The sequence below is a fragment of the Perna viridis genome, chromosome 2 (genome assembly GCF_037379345.1).
Source record: "Perna viridis isolate PV_CMFRI_1.1 ecotype Kerala chromosome 2, ASM3737934v1, whole genome shotgun sequence".
Lineage (NCBI taxonomy): Eukaryota > Metazoa > Mollusca > Bivalvia > Mytilida > Mytilidae > Perna > Perna viridis.
Window position 1 is genome coordinate 30,140,048 of NC_142446.1, and position 20,898 is coordinate 30,160,945.

The 20,898-nt window shown below is 31.4% G+C and overlaps 2 protein-coding genes across 8 annotated transcripts in view; one reads left to right on the forward strand and one right to left on the reverse strand.

Moving 5' to 3' along the window:
- The window catches only part of LOC148624572 (GTPase-activating protein skywalker-like), a 25,619-nt gene extending 13,047 nt beyond the window's left edge, over nucleotides 1-12,572 (forward strand). For 4 of the 5 annotated variants that reach the window (XM_088567259.1, XM_088567260.1, XM_088567262.1 and 1 more), the window contains exons 6-11: nucleotides 1,289-1,398; nucleotides 1,694-1,897; nucleotides 2,428-2,511; nucleotides 4,827-4,985; nucleotides 6,867-7,075; nucleotides 9,693-12,572. In XM_088567259.1, coding sequence (XP_088423385.1) covers nucleotides 1,289-1,398; nucleotides 1,694-1,897; nucleotides 2,428-2,511; nucleotides 4,827-4,985; nucleotides 6,867-7,075; nucleotides 9,693-9,828 — 902 coding nt within the window. In that variant the 3' untranslated portion in view covers nucleotides 9,829-12,572. The remainder of the gene's footprint in view (nucleotides 1-1,288; nucleotides 1,399-1,693; nucleotides 1,898-2,427; nucleotides 2,512-4,826; nucleotides 4,986-6,866; nucleotides 7,076-9,692) is intronic. The other variant, XM_088567263.1, reaches the window with a different exon arrangement.
- LOC148624573 (regulatory factor X 4-like) overlaps nucleotides 8,604-20,898 on the reverse strand; it is a 25,011-nt gene continuing 12,716 nt past the window's right edge. For 2 of the 3 annotated variants that reach the window (XM_088567264.1, XM_088567265.1), the window contains 4 exons: nucleotides 19,735-19,832; nucleotides 19,203-19,305; nucleotides 16,483-16,575; nucleotides 12,200-15,450 (listed from right to left, as the gene is read on the reverse strand). In XM_088567264.1, coding sequence (XP_088423390.1) covers nucleotides 16,502-16,575; nucleotides 19,203-19,305; nucleotides 19,735-19,832 — 275 coding nt within the window. In that variant the 3' untranslated portion in view covers nucleotides 12,200-15,450; nucleotides 16,483-16,501. Of the gene's footprint in view, nucleotides 8,866-12,199; nucleotides 15,451-16,482; nucleotides 16,576-19,202; nucleotides 19,306-19,734; nucleotides 19,833-20,898 lie in introns of those variants that run through there. The other variant, XR_015919711.1, reaches the window with a different exon arrangement.

Below are 20,898 nucleotides of genomic sequence, written 5' to 3' on the forward strand. Positions count from 1 at the left end.
AGCAAAGTTAGGGTGTATATAGGAATCAACCTATCTGTTACACATATATTATAGGTGTAACTCCTTCTAATCTCATAAAATTTTTAAGGAAGGTTTGAGTCAATATGCATGAAGAATATAATTACTGCAGAGAACTCTTAAGGGAGATAATCCAATCTTTAGGTTTTACATGTTCAAATCTGATATGCGTAACTCCTCTTATACCACTCAAGGGACTTTGATAGATTTTAACAGGAAGGTTGGGCATCATATGTAGATGTGCATGTAGGTACATAATTATTGTTGAAAGACTTCTAAAAGAGTTTATTCATTTTATTAAATTATTAGTTTTTAAGTACTTTATGATTATAAATGTATAAAAGTTCCAAAAACAATAATAGAATAAAAAATATGAAAATTGCTAAATTGACACAAATGATTTCATCAGTGTCTGTCAAAAGTAGTCTGTAAAATTAAAATCTATTTTGTGAAATCTATTGATGATGCTATTGTCAGTTGCTCCGTAATTTATTTGTGTGGTATGTTTTTGCTACTGTACATAAGGCCTAAAAAAAATGTTGTATTTCCGGTCACCCTAACGACCCTCCTTTAGACCCTAGAGTTTTTATTTGTGATTTTGAAAAAAGTATAGCATGCCAAAGGTCTTACTGAAAAAAAAGATAATAAAACCAAAGATATGTTTTCTATCCTAGGTGGAAAAACAAAAAGCTGGCAGTTTATATTTAGAATTAATTTAAAGCGTACATATGAGTGTGCTCATGGCCATGGACTAAAACTATTGCATTTTTAATCTTTGCAGATTTGGTTTTTATTGTATTCTGAGTTTGGTGTCACACTTATTTCATTAAAAAAAAAGAAGAAAAGTAAGAATTTTAAAAAATCCCTACCTACCTAATTGTAACCTTACAAAGTTTAAGTGGGGTTTCAGGGATGTGGCGATGATCAGGGACACGACATTATTTTTTTCGGCCTTATAAAAAAAGCAGGATAAACACTTATTCTAAGCAGTCCTGAATGAAATTGTTTTAATTAGAGGGGTAAGCTATATAATGCTATATAATTTATGAAGAATTATTGTTAATTGTGTACAATGTACTAAATTTAATTTTTGTTTTGTTTTTTTAACCAAAAATTGAGTTGTCTATATAAAACAAATTTCCAGAGGTTCTGTAAGATCCACAAATTCATAAACTAGCCCCATGAAGAAATGAAAGTTTGACAAACTATGAAAACTGATACCTATAAATTAAAGAAGCTTTACTTTTAAAATTTGTTATATTTGGTATAGGTAAAAGATCAAGTAGTGGAGGGCGTAGTTTTGGACTATCATCAAGTGTTGCACAGAATCTACAACAGTTTTGTCAGGAAATGCCAGTGAAAATCGAAAAACTTCTAAAGGTTTGTTACATACGTTGTTGCATTCATATTACTTTAATTAGTTTACTTTTAGAAAGAGTTATATTTAAGCATCTTCATGTAATGCAAGTAAGAAATACTCATGGAAATGTTACTGAAGACTGCTTTACACAATTCTTTTAAAACTTCCCTTTCAAGCAGAAAGAGCTGGATTGAATTTAAAAAAAAAAAGATTAAGACATATATATATGTGAGTTTATGAATTTTTATTCATGAATTCCAAAATGAATTTGTCACATGATTTTGCCAAATGAAGAGTAATAGTATTTGATTTTAGACAGGCTTTGGTATTCGTGGTTTGACAAGAAAAGAGATAAAGAAGCTCCAGTTGAAGCATGAGATGTTCCTAAATAGTAGAAACTTCCTAAATCATGAAATGCATCGAGCTGCTTCACATCATTCCATATCACGGTCCACTAGTGGTCCATTAGCTTTACATAATGTTTCTATGAATAATACCAGCTTTATCACAACTGATATGGTACGTAGCATGCTTGAATTTTGTAATAGTACTAGTTAGTACTATTAGAGAGAATTTATTATTTTGCTTCTGTTTGTTAAAAAGTATATCAATATATAGTCCTTAAAGTATGGTTTAAACCCTCCCAACAAAACATTCAAGAAAAACATGTTTTTAGTTAATGTGCATGTTTGTCTATCATACCTTAAGATTAGGGTTATTCTTTAAAGCTTTATCTCTTATGAAAATAGTATTGTGTTACATTACATGTGTATGATGTATGTGCATCATAATGTTGAGAGATATTTGACAATGTATGTCATTAGTGGTATCAAACAGAAAGTACAATTTAAGTCATCAGTGATGTATCACCACATTCTCTTTATATTTTTTTATTAGTTATATTTTTGTTGAGATATAATTTAAGAGGTACAATTACCACAAAAGACAAATATTTGGTGATTCAGGTTCTTTTTAAATCTAAGTTGCACTTGCTGTAGGACTCTTTGAAAAGAAAGATTAATAACAGTATAAATTTCTTGTTAACCAAGCATTACAGTATGAAAATGAGGTCCCATTCTGTTGGAATGGTTGCTCTGCCTCATATTGACTCCAGAGCAATGATGATGGAGGATGTGAGTTAACTTCCTTGTTATAACCTTGTGCTTTCATGTTCTTATGTTGTATCTCTTATTTATAGGCACTGTTATTTTATGAAGCATGTTTACACTATTTCTGTTGAATTGTTGTTCATTTCCTTTTTAAAAGCTCTTAACCAGGGTTAGGATTTTTATATTTAGTTTTTTAAGAGTGTGTTTAACGTTTTATAACAAAAGTTTTGAGTCCTGTTAATGTCATAAAGTTTCATAATTTTTTCATTTACTGCTGTCTTAGTTCATAGAAGTAGAAATATTTCTCTACACAGTAAGAACTTTATTTTGGTGAAACTGTATCATTGATTGTTGATTGTAAGTTAATCATCATATACCCTGGTAATACAAATTTGAATTGTGTATGAACAATGAAACCTGATGGATTAGAAAATTTTCCCGGTATCAACAGTTTTCTCAGTTGTCACTGACAAAGTATAAACTTCCACCAAATGAGATCAAATCAGAGGTCATTGTGAATGATTACAATAAATTGCTGACTGAAAAAAGTTTATATGTATAGCATAAATTGTTTATGTAGAGGTACTAATTTTTACAGTATTTAACAAAAATTAAGGCCAGATGGAGAAAAAAATGTCCTAACATTATTTACACAATTTGTTATTGTTGTTGCTACACAAATAAAAGATAGAAGTGGTTATTACTAAAGAAGAAATATTGAATTAACATACCAAATTAGTTAGTAATCTCAGAATCATATCATTTATGAAATATATTTGTCAATTTGGAATTACTGCTTTAAATATTGGAATAGAATCTGAATTTATTCTTAGTATCAGTGTTAAACAGTGTGAACACTGACTTTCAATGGTCATTTACTGTGCGGTGTTCATTAGAACTATTTAATAATTTGTTATAATAATCCCACATTCAACTAGGCCTAAGGGGATACAAGACATGTCATATATTCACACTTTATGGCATTCAATTTAAAACTAAAATCATGATATATCATTTAAATTTGTTTATTTTGATACATTGATTTTATCAGTTTTTAGGAAAAAAAAACCAAAAACCAGGTGTTGTTAAATTTCTTTTTTATATTTCTGTTAAAATGGTAGATGTACATGTATTTTACGTTTCACTTTAGTAGCATTGATAAATGTATTCCTTTTCAACTTTACTGTAATCATGCAGTATATACATGATGTAGTATGATGTAAAGTACTGTGGTTAAAATAATGTGAACTAGTGCTAGATAACTCCAGTTAGAGGTCTAACTTGTCATAGATTGATCGATACATGTTTCTTATAAAGTTTTGTCCTGAAGTTGTACAGTCATAGTTTGTGAGGCTTTAAGACGACAACATATGGTTTATTTTAGTGGGAATATTCTTTCTTAAATTTGATCAAGGATTTAAATGAAATTCAATCGAATAATTTTTCACTTAGTAAAGTCTGTGTTGATTCCATGTTGTGGAAATATTTGTTTAAAAAGTAATGGAAAAAATTTGTGAGCTTAGGAAATATGTGAAAGAACTTCACAGAAAACATAAACATCATCATATAGTTGCCACAAAAATTAAAGTGGAGATTGATAATTATCCGTCCTGTCCAAATCCTTGGGGTTGTGATTTTTCTCAGTGTTCTCAGGTTAGTACAAGTTTTGTTTCAAAATTTATAAATGGTAGTAACGATAGTTAGCACTATGTTTTAGATTGAAGTTTTTTTTTATGTATTTAAGAAATATTTCTGACTGATAAGTCTTTTTTTTATTATTGTGTGTATGATTATTTTGCCATACAGAATTTTATTACACAATAATCAAGGTCTAAATTGTTTGTTTGTTAAACTACCATTATAGTTATTTGTGTTCAATTAAAATATGGAATGTTAGAATTTGTGTAAGTTTGAAAGTAAAAACTGTCCATGTGTAATGACAACTTGAGAAAAGCCAGGAAAATAGATAGGACATGGAAATGGATAGAACATGGAAAATAGATAGGACATGGAAATAGATAGGACATGAAAATAGATAGGACATGGAAATTTAAAAAAAAAGAAGAATTTAGATGTTTAATATAGATTTTTAGTAGCTTTTATATCGTAAAGTATTTGTAAAGTGTTTTATCACCTATTTCTAATACTGAAATTATGGAATTCGTGAAGGTATTTATATCATTAAAGCACAAAGTAGCCAAATGTAAGCCAATTCAACAACTAAATATTATGAAAAAAAAATCAAATTTTAATAACTAAATATTATGAAAAAAAATCACATTTTAATAGATAGTGGTGATTCTGTTGATGTAGTGACTAACTTTTTAATATTTTTACAGCTTTACACCATATGGACCTGGTTACCTGCACGTTTTGCTGTCTGTCAGCCAGAGCTGCTGTATACATCAGAGGAGCATGGGACCAGTTTAATGACACTTTACACACGTATTGAGTCCCACCAACCCACATTGATCTTTATTAAAACCACAAATAATGAGGTAAAGTTGAAAGTGTAAAACTGCAAAAAAAAAAAAAAATTGAAAAATTAATTTGATCTGTTTTGCAGTGTTAATTATAGCCCCCTCCCCAAAAACGAAGTGGGGGGGGAGTATATAGGCATCACCCTGTCTATCAATCTGTCCAAAGTATTTTCTAAGCAGCTTGCAGTATTGCTATGAAACTTTGTGGGACGTAATATTGCAATATGGAGATATGCATACTGTCATGAATTGATGTTCGGAAAAAAATTTCAAAACTGATAGCTGTTGAACTTGGGTGTTTTTTCAGCAAAACTTGGCCTGACGCATTATTTACACCTCCTTCTCAACGACTTGCAGGATTGTAATAAAACTTTATTGGGTGTAAATTATCAATTGGAGATGTGCATATTGTCAGGAATTAGTCATATTCTATTATTGTGTTTTTAACAAAAAAAGGTACTGACTGCTGTTTGGAGTTGGCGGTTTAGAAATGGCAGCAAATTGTGTGTCAAAAATATCCACCATATAATATTGTATCCAGTATGAATCATATGTCCACATTGGTCCCTTAATATACAGGGTTCAACAGGCTGTAGGAGTATTAGTCCCATTTGGGGCAGTGTCTAGTTTAATATTAAAAATAACGTTTTCTGATAGGATAAAAATTTTGACCTATTATTTATCATACCATAAAAAATTTCCATGTCATTAACTATTCTTGATGGTTTACATGTTATAATTTCAGTACCAAAATAAAGTTATAGGATTGATTGATTGTTCAGTCTGTTGGAATGAACCACCATGCTGTGGTTCACTATAAGAATTAACTAGCTGAGCCAGTAACTCAATATACACCATATGATAGAGGTTTTTTTTTAAATTTTTTCATTTGTACCTAAGAAAGCATTAAACAGTACATTAACTTCCTGTTTGCTGGATATCTATTTGAACTTTAATGTACTTCTTAGCTCACCTGGACCACAGATCCATGTGAACTCTTGTTTAAAGCATATAAGCCTTGGTTCATGTGACATTTTGTCAACAGAAGTTAGAAATCATGCTTAGGAATACAATGTACAGCTTTAGTGTACTGAACAGCACTACATCTGGGACTGCTGTCTTGGTCATTTATTTACTTTCAATAGCCATTTGTCCATCTGAATGATAGTCTACTTATGTAATTTTTGTCAGTTAAGTAGTCCTCCAGCTAAGAGTCATGTAAAATGTGATACATAGTTGGAAAGCTACATATTTTTTTGGGGATCTTTTATTTAAAATGCATAAGTAAACAGAAAATATTATATGGCTTTTCATAGAAACTGTGTTCTCAGGAGAAAAAATGTATAGAATGCATTGTACAATTAAAAATTAAGGGAAATAACTGTTAATGACACAAAAATTCAATAGAAGCTGTTGGGTTTTCCATATGGATTATCTCCTAAGAGCAGACAGATTGGAATGATTATTATACATTTCATTAAATAGACTTATAAAGCAAGTTAATAACAAAAATAAAAATATATAGCCTTTTTTGGGGTGTATCACATATTACAGAATTTTCATGATTCTTACAGTGATACTTAAAACTTAAAAACCTTTGCTAGGAGGAATTTCAAATATAGTATGCAGTTTCCCTGTGAGAATTGCCATGTCTGATAAAAGAATGAATGTTAAATATGTTCCACATTGAAGTTAACATTTAACCATTTTACATTTTGTAGTCAGCATTATGCATTGTTAGTATTAAAAAAAAACTACTTTCTTTCCTAATGGATTCATACAAAAGATTTTCATTAGTAATGATTTATACAATCTTGAATATCTTTACTTATTATAGTTGTAATTAAACAAAAAATCAACAGAATCTGTATGTGGCAGTATTTCAATTGTATTTTACAGGTGTTTGGTGCCTTTTGTTCCACGTATTGGAGGGATCGAAGGCAGAGCTCCAAGAAGCTTTGCTATTTTGGCACTGGAGAGACTTTTATATTTACTCTTAGTCCAAAGAAGAAGAAATATGACTGGGTAGGACTGCATGGTGAAGAGATACCCAATACTGCTCATATGTTCCTTGCTGGAGATAACAGTATCCTCACTATAGGAGGAGGGTAAGTTTTTGTTAATTTGTGATGATAAGCTTTAGTTTCTCAAAGAAATGCTTTGTGTTAAGCCAATAAATTTGAAATGATAATCCACAGGACGATTATATACCCACTGCTTTAAAGGGTCCTTCCATCCATCCTTTTTTTTTTAAGTTGCAAATTAGCAACTTCTTGCACTCATAATTTCAGTACTTTATATTTGCATATGATTTACATAATTATATATTACATCTCCATGTGATGCGGCAGATCTGTGCTGTGTTTACCACCATAGTGTTGTAGTTCCAGCTTCATACGAGATAAAAAGTACCTCTTAAATATCATACACATTTTCCATTCAGGCACAGGGGCTCGTTACAAGACTCTATAGGCCATAAAAATTAGCAGAGCCTCAATATATATGACTATTCATTGCCAGTTGTTTACTCTGGCGCCCTGGTCAATGTCATAAGCAACCCAAAGGTTGCTAAAGTGTACCTCTTTTAAAAATTATCATACACTTATCTTTGTGTATTTTTGCTTGTATGAGAACTGGAAGTTTCACATTTAAAGATGAAATGATCAGTTAGCATTGAATTTATGTAATATTACCCAGATTCCGATTCAAACACAGGCTCATTACAGTTGACTTTTTAGTTCATATTCAATATCAAGGCCCTGATATCTTTATATAGCCATTGCCAGTTGTTTAATCTGGTGCCAGGTAACCAGTCATTTTGATTGAAATCATTCGGGTCATTACAATTACGAAAGAGTAATAATACAAGCATAGCGCATTCATGCCATTTCGGATGTGGAAAGTAAGTCAAAATCAGTGACAGAGAATATTTGACCATTAGAGACTTTGAAGACTTCAGTCTTTGATTATCTGTCACACTCTTGTAGTCTCAATTCAACCTAAAACCTTTCTTGATCAGAATGAACTAAGGGTTTCGAAAGGTGTAGTATGAAGTTTGCAGTAATCTCAGATAGATTTGAGGGGTAAATTTTTTTTGTTTTCAACGCCTCCTTAACCACTGATTAAATCATAAGAAAACTTTTATAAGGGAATGCCTTTGTACACCTTCTGTTTACTTTAGCCTTACATGGACTTTGTATACTGATTTCAGTAAGGTACTGGAAAAGGGAGGACACATTTGGTTAATGCTTTTGTACATCTTTTATTCAGACTCCTGATTTGAATGAGTTATAGGTTTATCTTAAAACAAGTATTTAGTGGAAATTCTAGAAAGAATATTTGTAAATACATACCATGGGGATGTAGGGTTATTCTTCTGTAATTCTACAATATTCTTGACACAAAGGTCAGACCTGGATTGATTTTAAGGGTAAAGACTTGACATTTTAGAAATTAGGGGCCAAAAAATGGGACTAGAAACATGACAATAACTTGACTCTAATTGAGTGAATCTTTTTGAAATTGTAATACAAATTGCCATGCCACAAAAGGAAGACTGGGATTGATTTTTAGGGTTGTGACTTGACACAAGTAATAATTAGGGCCACAAAGGGACCAGAAACAAGTATTTTTTTCTGATTTTTTGAAGATAGCTTGTTTATTTCTGGTCTGATTTTGAAATTTTAATACCCCACTCTTATGTCTATATTGCAATCACCTTGTCCATCTGTCCATCCGTTACACTTTTTTGTAATAGTTTTCTTAGCTTCTACTGGAGGGAATGCTTAGATAGTTGATACATTGCTTTCTTGTGATGACTTGTACCATGTGTCCCCTTTTTAGGTTCATCATTCATCTACTTCCTTTTTGTCGATCCACTTCGTAGTTTTGTAGGGTGCTGCAGTAGGAAATGCTTAGATATTTGGTATATTGCTTTCTCATGATGAATTGTACTGTGTCTCCCCTTTTCAAGTTTGTTCCTCATCTACTTTCTGTTTACTGATAAAAATGCAGTTTTTTTTTTTTGGAATCTGTTTAATGGAAATTTTCATAATTGAATTCTCAGCTTCTACAGGAGAAAAAGCTTAGATATTTGGTTTATGGTTTGTTGCTTCTGCATGATGAATTGTTCTGTCTCTTTCTTTCCCAGATTTGACGAAAAGGGTTGCGTGGGGGTAGTCTTAGCACAATTTTTTTAATCAGATTACAGTTTTTGAATAATAAGGGGCCAAAGGGGGCCATGCCTTTTTAGTTACAATGCGATTTTAAATTTTTTAAAAATCAAGATTTCACCATGAAAATCCTTGCCTGCATTTTTTCAGTAAGATTTCAGATATCTCTTAGTTTCAAGTTGTAAGGGGCTGAAGGGGACTACACCCCCAAAAAATGGACTTATTTTTGGTGTGATTATGAACATTTTTTTTTACTGAATTCTCAATGTGTGGGTGGTACAAAAATTTATATTAGAATCATCTTACCCCATCCAATGGAATTTTTATATTTGCTCCCAAAATTTGGTGTGTGGCTTAATATAAATGGGGCATACATTTGAAATGTGCTGTCCAATATTAATTTCCTGTATGAGTGGGGTATACCTAGCACAACAATATATGCAACTTCATGTTAGTATTGTAATTAAGTTTGGAGCATCAGGGTCTTTCTTATAAGATTTTTTTCTTATGCTTCTTCTTGTTCTATTTTTAAAATATAGTTGTACATTTACAGACATGGAGAAGCTATACAGTTGGATGCTAATTTAGAGCATTGTCGTACCCAGCACTGTGATACATTTGACAATGAACCGCTGTGTACTGATCAAGACTTTACATGCAAGGTAGTGGAGGTTTATGGGTTTTCATGATGTGAACAATGAGAAAAAACAAGGTGTAAATGGTTCTGATGGCTGAGGAAAAATACCCAGCCTTCTGTGTGGTAGAATCATTGGGTTATGGGCCATAAGAGACTGAAATATGTTTGTGATATTTTTATACCACTGAACAAAAATGTCAAGAACATTTAGATCTCTGTTTATGTTCAGAAAAAAGATATATATTTTTTTTTTGTTGAAACATTGTTATACATGTATTTTGTTAATGCTATTATGATCACATGTTGTTTAAAAATGTATATTGTACAGTTGTGGTAGCTAGAACTATATTCAGATATGAAAGTTTATTAAATGGAAATTCAAACTTTTTAATTAATTGGACTTGTAAAAATAAGGAACAAAAATTTTACAAGCTTTCTCTCTCAAATATTTTGAAATTGGTGCATTTTTGGGTCAAAATTTTTTGAAAAACATTCAGTTTTTTTAACTTTCTTCAGTCATTGCTGAATACTTCAATTAACTCCCTTACCTAATTTATTGATTCATTACAAATTTTTGTAAAAGCTAAATTTACACAATAGTTGAGAAAGTTAACAGAGAATTATTTTTACAGAATTCTCTGGTAGTATTTTTTAAGTCTCAAGTCAATATATTGAGAAATTTCATCATGTAAATCTCTATGTTTTTGAAGTCTATGATCTGGCAAAACAATACATAGTTGATAACCACTGAAATCACACTCACAAGAATTTTTAATGAATATTTAACTTGACTTTTTTATTGAGTAACATTTATAACATGAATGTTAAAATGTCATTATGGTTCATTTGTCAGTAATGAATAAGACGTATAATATATTTGCTTTTCAATGATTTATTTTAATGATGCTAAATAGAGAAGTTTATTTTATTTAAATACACATAGTATCATGGTTTTTTTTCTCTGTAATCCAAAAAAGGAGGTTTGATATTCCATGAAATCAGTTTATATAGTTTACATGCAATACAAAATAAAACACTGTATACTGCTCTGTTTCATAGTGGCAGTATTATTTATTGAACATAAAGCTCAGGGAAATAATTTTGGACTAATTTTGAAATTTTAACAAGATTTTTCTCACATTCATTCAGATCAATACATTACAACGTGGAAGGTTTGTATGCAAATTTTATCAGACTATTAAGAGAAAAAGTTCAATCATTTTGCATAATACTTGGGGAAAAAAAGAAAAGAACAAATTTTCTGTGTGTAATTTTTTTTGTTTAAATCAAAATGCTTAAATATCATTTAGTGTTAAAAGGTCAATAAAAAGACCTGGCCCCAGCACCACATAATTCTTAACTGTTTGTGACATCATCAGTTTTAGACTTTGATTGAAGTTACCATGGAAGTTCAGAAAATTTTAAGTTTTTTTTTCACTTTTGTAGGGCCAGGGTCAGCAACTTACTTAACATAAATACTATTGTATAGGTGATTTTTGATACATGTTGTTTCATCTGCTGATAGAACAGTATTTCCTATAACACCACTGATAATCTTTAGCCTGCAGTTATACTAGATCAAACTTTAACAGCAAGTATAGTAAAAAAGAGAAAATTAGAGAAATTGAAGAGTCAGCTGTAGGTTCTTTTTTTTTTTATTTTGAGAGGTGTTTTCGTCATGAATGTGAACAAAGACAGTACTAATCAGGACTTATATATCTTCTTAAAAAGTGTGTTTTTGTTTATAGATGGAGTTAAATTCATTTTTAATTGATAAAAGACCAAATAATAGTTCATCAGGCTGTATTGGATTTACCTTTTGTCTTTTATGAAACTAAATGTTAAAAAATACTGGTGGAAAATAATGAAGTGTTATTTGCAATAAAAAAATATCAAAAGCAGAGTTGTATCCCCATTTTAGAGAAAGAAATATTTTTACTGATTTTTTAATCAGATGTGAACACTTGAGAAATTTAAGTTTTTGTGACAGTAATCGGCCATGAATGAAATTACCCCTAAATCAATAGGGTTCTCACTTATCTGGTAAGTAACAATATCCCAAAGTTCCATTTGAATCTGATGCAAACATTTTGTGTTATTATTTAAGAACTTTTTTTTCCAGAAAAAATGAGGTTTTTGACAACTGTAACCAAAATTTTCCCAAAACCATAGTTTTTCATTGATCTGGTATGTAACAATATCCTGGAGTTCCATTTCAATCAGATTTTAATTTTTTAAGTTATTGTCTGGAATCCTAATTTTTATGCAGAAATATATATTTTTTTTGGCATACTCGACATCGACCAAAGCTTTCCAGATAAATAGGAATCTCACTTATCTGGCAAGTAACAATATCCTAATGTTTGGCTTGAATCAGAGATCAAGTTTAAGAGTTATTGTCAGGAAACCTCATGTTCTTGGGGGGGGGGGGGGAATAGGTATTTCGATGACTGTGATGACATGGCCACAGTGGCCTTTACCTTCAACGAAATTCCCCCCAATTCAATGAGGACCTCACTTAACTGGTATGTAACAATATCCCATTGTTCTGTTCTAATCAGATAAAATTTTTCCAGTTATTGTTTGTTGCAACTCAGCTATAAATTCTACTAACACATTTAACATTTTCTTAGAAAATGTGATGTATAGCTTAGCAGTTATTTGTTAGAGCTAGTTTCCATACCACCAACATATTCTTACAGCAATGTATTTGTTGATATTTTTGTGCAATAGTTGATAAGTTTTTTTTATGTATTATAACAATGTACTTAAAGCATTAAAATCATGATGTACCAAGATGTTTTTTCCCTACCCAATTACATCCCAGGGTTAAAGTTCAAAGGGCTTCCATTAAAAACTAGATTTAATGTCAGCATAGCTTGAAATGTACATGTACACCTTTTAGAATTTCCATTTACTTGTATAATCTTAAAAACCATGATCTCTTTCAAATTATAGGTTAAAAACAGATGCACAAAAGCAGTACCTTAATGGAAATTGTTCCAGGTAAAAAATGGATACCCTTATGAGTCTGTCATGTTAAAGAAAATCAAGCAGCACTTCAACACTACTTGATAATAAACCCCTTAATTCTTGTTCCCTGCTACCAACAAAAACTAAAAACATTATGTAGGTATGGAAATAATTTACATTTATAAAAAAAATTCACATAGAGCTAATGGGAAAACAATCTAGACTTTAACAGTGCTTGAAACAAGATCATCATAAAATGTTCAGGGTAGGTACAAGAAAACATAATAGTCCCCTGCTGCCGCAAATAGTTGAAGTGCAAAAGCCCAATAATTACTGTAAAATTTGTTAACACAAGATCAACTACATATGGTAACTAACAATCCAGGGTTCGACATTAACGGTTGCCCGATTGCCCGGGGCAAGTAAATCGCCGGTCTGGGCAAGTAAAAACGACATCAAAGTTGCCCGACTGGGCAAGTGAAAAAAATATGTGCCCAAATTACATTATTTCTGATCATCGCAGCTCTAAAACATTGAAAATTACTTCTGTATAGTTCGCCGTTCTTCCTGACCTTGCTGACCTAGATTATCATTGGATAGTTTTCTGATTTTCCCTTTGCCAAAAATAGATCGTATGATATTAATGTCGACCAATTGGATGCATCCAATTGTACATCTATTTTCGTTATCCAATTGAACATCGTGATTTATTTATGGAATTTCTTACTTTGGAAAACTGTAAGAAATCTGTATCGAAAACTTCGAAAATATGAGAGAAAAAGAGAAATAAAATTCTATTGAAGATAGTTATTGTTGTCCATTTGTTAAACTAAAGATGTGAAATAAAAACTCACATTCGTACATGTAGTAATTAACATGGTTTCTGAATTCATATACTAGTTTACTGAACATTTTTTTGCAAACTTAATTTGTTGGACAAGGTATTTTGTGTCTTTTAAAGGTCTTTTAAAGGACTTTCACAAACTGAGTTGTCTTGAAATATGTTATATCCAGGTTCATTTTAATTTAGTAAAATGTGTTTACAGTTATTTTTATTCAATTTTATTTAATTCAATGGTAATCAGTATTACATAGGTTCATGAATATGTCATGTTGTATTTGGTGCAATTCTGACAGGACAACATGAGCTGACCTTTGCCATCACTTTGTGTATCCTTTGTCTGACTGGTACATTTTCTATTTGCCTTACAGAATTCTCTGAAAATAGTATACTCAACAATGTTGATTGATCATGGTGTCTAACTCTATGTATCACTGTAATCGAATCTTAGAATGGTCAGTTTATGTTAAACCACTGTCATCTGCATTATAGTTGAACAGTTTCTTGCCATCCACGTCTTATTAAACAAGGGTTTCTGGTTTAAACACTATATAGTGACACAAAGTTCCGGGCAAGTATTTCAATATTTCGGGCAAGTGAATCACATATGTCACTTGCCCGACTGGACAAGTGAATATAAAAGTTAACGTCGAACCCTGCAATCCTACAAAATTTAAACAAAACTGTTTAACAGTTTCTGAACAGTTGCATCCACCAAGTGTCCTTATAGTGTAGAATGTACAAATTCAACTGAGTCCAATAACTCGTGTAAAACTGTTGAATCAAAATGACAGTACAATATGATCAACTAAAAATGGTGACTCTCACAAGTTTGAACAAAATCCATGAAGCAGTTTTTGAGGAGTTGCATCCACAAAGTGTGATGTTCGGACGCACAAACACAAGTATTTCTATATCCCCTTCCGTGTTGCAGCAGGAGACAAAAAATGGGTAGGTAGGATAGCAGTAAACAGACATGCTATAATACCCCCACTTGCTTATAGTGATAAGGGTGTCCTTCCTTCCATTGAACAGAGGGGGGCATCTCTGTTCAGTTACTTCTCCATTACTGAATAAAATTTAATGAAACTTTCACAGAATATTTATTACATATTCCCATTGTGCACCTCTTACTTTAGATTTCGTTCCAAATGAATTTTGGGGTTTCACATAGCAAAACATGGACTTATTATCAAATGAGGGAGTGGTGGTAGTATTTTAGTGAGCACTGCTCAGTTATTCAAGGTGTTTTTTTTTTGTCTAATGACACATGCCAATTAAGAATGTTGATGCATAACTGACCAAAGACATGCCTCTAAACAACGGTTATAGGTACTACATGTAAATCATTTTTAAACCATTTACATGGATTAATACAGCAGATTTTGTTTCTATGATGTACCACCAACACCTCTGGTGTACTGTAACGAGATTTCAAGGCAGTACATTTACATTTTTTTCTAAATAAGATACAAGGTATATTTTTCATGACTTCATTATCTGTAAAAAAAAAAAAAAACTACCAAAAAATGATTCATGTATAAAATATAGAAAAATACTTGACAACATGTACAAGTATCATAAATAAATGAACATTCAGCACATTCAAATTGAAAAAAAAATTTTGTTGCGTGTTGTATAAATAAATTGGTATATATAAGGCCTAGATACTCCATTTAGGTATACACATATGGTCTGCAACAAAAATATTAGAAATTAATTAAAAACTAATTTTCAAAAGAATTCACCTATGATATTGTCATGGTAACACTGTAAGGTGATATTTAAGCTTTGTAAAGAAATTTTCAATCACGGTCTGGTTTCATCTTCTCATCATAGATTTTCTAAATAGGTCATCAACTGTAAAGTTAATACATACATATATGAGAACAGATCTTTGAAAAGTATACTCAATACAGAAATACTGATGCAAGTAGCATTAGAGTTCTGACTTAAATAACTGCACAAAAGAGCCCTTAAAGGTGTTGATAACTTTGTCTATTATGACCATCTGCTGAGCCTTGTTAAGCAAAAAGAAGTAAAACACTATCTTCATTGAGTGATAAAAGATTTATGTAGATGGGGACAAATATTTAACACCAAGTACTTTTTGGTACGAGTGTTTTAAAAGGCAGTTCAACATGAAGTTACACCAATCATGCTATGTACATCCCCACTTGAACTGGAACTTGATACTGGACATCAATCAAAGATGCCTATAATGTATGACCCATCTATAAAAACTTAAACCAATCCATCCACTGTTAGCTGAGATTTTGTGAAGAAACTTATCTCTATCATACTATATATTGAAAAATGACAAAGACCCAGGAAACAGGAAGTTAATACAGGACTGCTACAAAAAATCACTTACAACATAATCCCCATCTATAGAAAGCCATACACTGAATTTTACATCAATTCATCAAGTGGGAGCAGATTTTTGTACTGAAAATTTTCTTGACCACAAAGAAATGTTTTTTTTCTCTATCTTTTTGATATAACCTAAATGGCCATGATTCACACTTGAAAATAACCTGCTTGGCAAGTTATCTAGTCTGCACCTCATCACTGAGATTCTTTTCATAGACAAAAAAACTGCAGCGCAATGTATACAATATTACTTTATGGAACACTTAAAAGAGATATCAACCTTCGTCATGGGCCTTGGTCCATATCTCTTTTAAGTGTTCTATAAAACATGATATCGCATGCACTGACCTGCCATAATTGTACAATATCAACTTGCTTAATTCAATTTCAACATTGACAAACTTGTCAAGGCTACTTTGTTATGATGTTAAAAATAATGAACTTAATTAAAAACTTTAAAATTAATTTTTAACTTTTTTTTCATTATGACATCTATAATAATAATTTATCATTAATTACCAGTAACTATTTCTGGACTCTACATTTCAACCTGTTTCCCAATCTTAAACATCAAGTAGTCTTTACAGAGAACTTCAAGTAATGAAAATACACCTAAAATAATACAATTAAACAACATGAACTGTAGTTCACAGAGCTGTAAGTAAATTAGAAATAACCTTTCACTAATTAAAGTAGATGAATGTTACATGCTGAGAATCTTGTTACAGTGAAACTTAACTTAACCCAAACAAACAGGAAATCTAATTATAGCACACATCATATCATTTCTGAGCATTCTTACTTGAACCTTTCGAAACTGAAACAAATCTTTCAGCTAAAAGGGGTTCAGTTTAGATGGGTTTGACTGTAATTAAATTTTAAGCAATAATTTACAGCCTCTACATTGTTTTAAACTCATTTTGATACTCTATGTTGATGACAGAAAATATTACATCATCTTACAAAGTTCTGTCATGTGTACCAGTGTTCTCCCCATGAATTAAAAAAAAAAAAGTACTTGCTGGCATATCTCAGCTTTTAGGACATTAACTACATAATGTAAACAAAAACAAGAAATCACTAGTGATAACCTTGCTTTCCATCCAATATAAAAAAAATCTTTTTTTTTCAGTAAACAGGAAGTAGATGTAATAAATGCATCCCATAATACAACATTCCTGTAGGAAGCTTAGTACAATATTCCAGCAACCTGTGATTAATAGTACCAGAGAAAACAGTTATAAAAAATTTGTATATTTCCACTGTAAACGGAAATTTTAGGGTTTTCTGGGGGCAAACAGGAAATAAATGTCATATGAGAAAAAAACACATTGAACGATCAAGTACAATCATATTAAGCTTTGTAAACAGAATGTAGGAATAACAAAACAGAATGACGGATCCAGGTAAACAGTACTCCCTTCTCCTATTGAGGAGGGGTATGACAATGTAGGATTCAGAACCCTAGGGTGTTTAAAATATGTAGGTCTTCATATTAGAATCTTTTATGACAATGGAATCATAGGTTTATGAAGCATCAATTCAGCTTAAAGAATTACAGAAATTTGAGTTGTTGATAACACACTTTTCATTCAAAATTTTTAAAAATGAAAATTGGTCATTACCGTCAACAATAAATATGAAAAACACAGTAATCAAACAGTGAACAGCAATGTCTTAAACTTCAGAAACTTTGGTTTTTAAGTCGTCATCCGAACACCTCAAGTATGATGGACAGACATGACAATCACTATTAAAACACCCAACATGTCTAACCAGGAGATAATCAAATTCATCAGAAAGTTATTCCATAAAAAAAAGAGTCTACTACACAAGTACTTCTTCAAATACTATGAGCAAGCAGTTAGCTCACAAAGAGAATATCCCCTCTTCAAGTGGAGTTGAATGTTAAAAGTATAAAGTGTTGTCACAGAGATAAGTCTCACTTGTTTGATATTGTCAATATAATGGTGTGTAGTTAAATATTATTTTTTGTGCTACTTTCATATTTTGTAATATGAAATTACAAAATTATCATTTTTGTGTTACCACTACTAAATGCGCTAGGCAACAGACGGATGAACACTCAACTAAACTTTTCTGGAGGCCATCACAAAATACCACGCCACTTCGTGTGGTAGTGTATAAAAGGTGGTCACATATTTACAACATGTTTGGTGACTAAATGTATATAATATGAAATAGGAAAGGACTGAGGAATTGGTCTATCTGACAAATTAAAGATATGAAATACTGCAAGTATGAAATTCTTTTTAAAATAACATGTGATTATGAATGGCAAAAATGTGAGTAGCTGGGGATTAGTTGTTTTTTTTTTTATTGCATCGCAATGAGACAGTAGGGATTTAAGCAAATATGGAATTCAAATAAAAATGTCTACATGAACTAGCCTATAAGAAACCTTCATGTTAAACTTTTAACATAAAAATTTCTAAGTCAACAAATCAAGGCTGTGGGGGTATATGCATAAAATTGGCATGAATGTGTGATGCAATGATGGTAATGCATTTGTACACCAAATATCATTGACTTAGCATAAGGGGTTCATGTTGAAATGAATTCATCAGAAAACTTAACATTAAACTTTAATATGGAATTTTCTAAGTCAACAGACCGTGACTGTGGGGGTATATGCGTAAAATTGGCATGAATTTGTGATGCAATGATGGTAATGCATTTGTACACCAAATAACACTGACTTAGCAAAAGGGGTTCATGTTGAAATGAACTGTCAGAAAATTTAACGTTAAGTTTGTGGACACCATCACTGGAAAAGCAAAACCTAAGTTTCGCCTTCCAAGACTTTCATCGCAGGTGAGACAAAAACCCTTAAGTTGAATTATCTCCCTTTTAAGTCTTCCGACTGTAATTGTATATATTGTTCATCATACACATTAACATGATTATAATGCAAAACCGTCCTATAAAATTTAATTAAAATCTCTTCAGTGGTTCAGGAGGATTGCACTTACTTAAATTACCTGAAAGTTGGATTATATCCTTTTGGAGTCATTGACAATAACATTAATTATATTCCTTATGAACATTAACATATGATACCAATCAGATTTCCCTGAAATATATTGAGTGGTTTAGGAGTCACGCTTACAAAAAATTAGGACAGACTAATGGACCGACAGGGTGATTCCTACATATCCCCCTACTTTGTTTATTCTCTGGGTTATAAAAAGCATCTTTGACTAAGCATGAATGTGAACCTGTTTGGGGAGACTTAAGTTCAGCCATAATCTGTACAATCTGACTACCAACATAACTCCAATACAGTAAATAGTTCCTCATATCTGGCTTCTTTCTGTCAGTCTAAAGTAATTAGAGAATACAAATTCTATTGGTCAGAAACAATTATTTCATGCTTTGAAAATATGATACTATTGTACCTGTTCTGATTTTTCAAATCATCTTGTAATACGCAAAAGCTTCATAGTTTAATTAAGTATTAATTAACATCCCATATGTCAATCTTCTCTTTTATGTCATCATACACATAAGTTGAAGATATAAAGTTGATAAAATGAGTGAAACAGTAAGGATAATAGAAAAATCTCTTATATTAATGTTACTGGGATCTGGTTTCATAAAACATCTTAAATTGACATTTTCATAAAATCCTTCCTCAATTCAAATTTCAACCAATCAGATCACTAGAAATTGAAGATTTGAGGATAAACACAGAAATTGAGGAAATTTTCGACTTAAGATTTTTTTTATGAAACTTAGTCATATACTTACAGAAAGCCAAAACTGTTGAAGACAAGAATCAACCAAAATAAGTAATTGTTCAGGGATATTGTCACAATTATTGAAGATACTTTGTATTTTCTTCAAATCTGAAAACAAATGAAATGATATTTCAGGGAAATATTGCAACCACACTAGATAGAAAAACAGTGCTCCATTTCCACCCAACAAAACATGTCAGAGATTCTTTATCTAACATTTGGTATAAATTTTGACAAAATCTGTTAGGAAATGTAGATGCAGTGTGTGCAAGCCCTCACAAAACAAATTTTGAAGAAATCTCAATTTCCAATGGAAAAAGGAACAGATATGGTGAAATGCAACAAATAGACTGGCATATAACCTAAATTCAAAATAGTAAATTGGCAGATAACTTCCATAACTATTGTCAAACATCATTGATTTTCAAATTTGCTTGAGATTCACAAAAGCAACCTTCAGTATGTTTGATTAAAATACGCTGAGAAATGTGTGCGACAGAGAGCTTATAAACTGTGAGGGACAAACACACAAATGAACGAATGCCCAGCATTTCTGAGTTCTCATTTTAATTTGAATTGGTGGCAAATAAGGAACCTTGGCAGTGGTACTACCGTATTTTCTGAACTATTAGTTGATGTGGAGTATAAGTTAAATTGCCTAATGTTGACCAAAATTGACAAAAGAAAACATAGATAAGTCGAGGGTTAGACTTGTGTATTTATTTATCATAGGTGTCAGCAGAGATCTGAGTTGAGTGGTTTATCTTTTCATAGTATATTATTCCAGCAATGTTACCTTGTATAGTATTTCTGAATTAAATTAACATTTGTATTTTTGTTTTGTCCGCAAGTTCAATTATTTTTATTGAATTGCACGTGAATTGCTCTGGTCTTAGATTATCAGGTGTATGAAATCGTAAACATGTCAAGCATGGGCACCCAGGTGTGAAATAAGTGAGAAATTAGCTTGATGAATAGGTCGTAACTGCGAGCGGTAATTAATAAACAATTACCTGGTATTTTGAAATACAATAAAAACAAATTGTTACCTTTAGATTTGGTTGCAATTAGCCATTTAGATAACACTTTTTTATTAACATCGTCATATTCATTCATAAAGGATACCGGCACTGATCAATAATCTTTGCATTCGATCGCTAGTTTGACTGTTTAA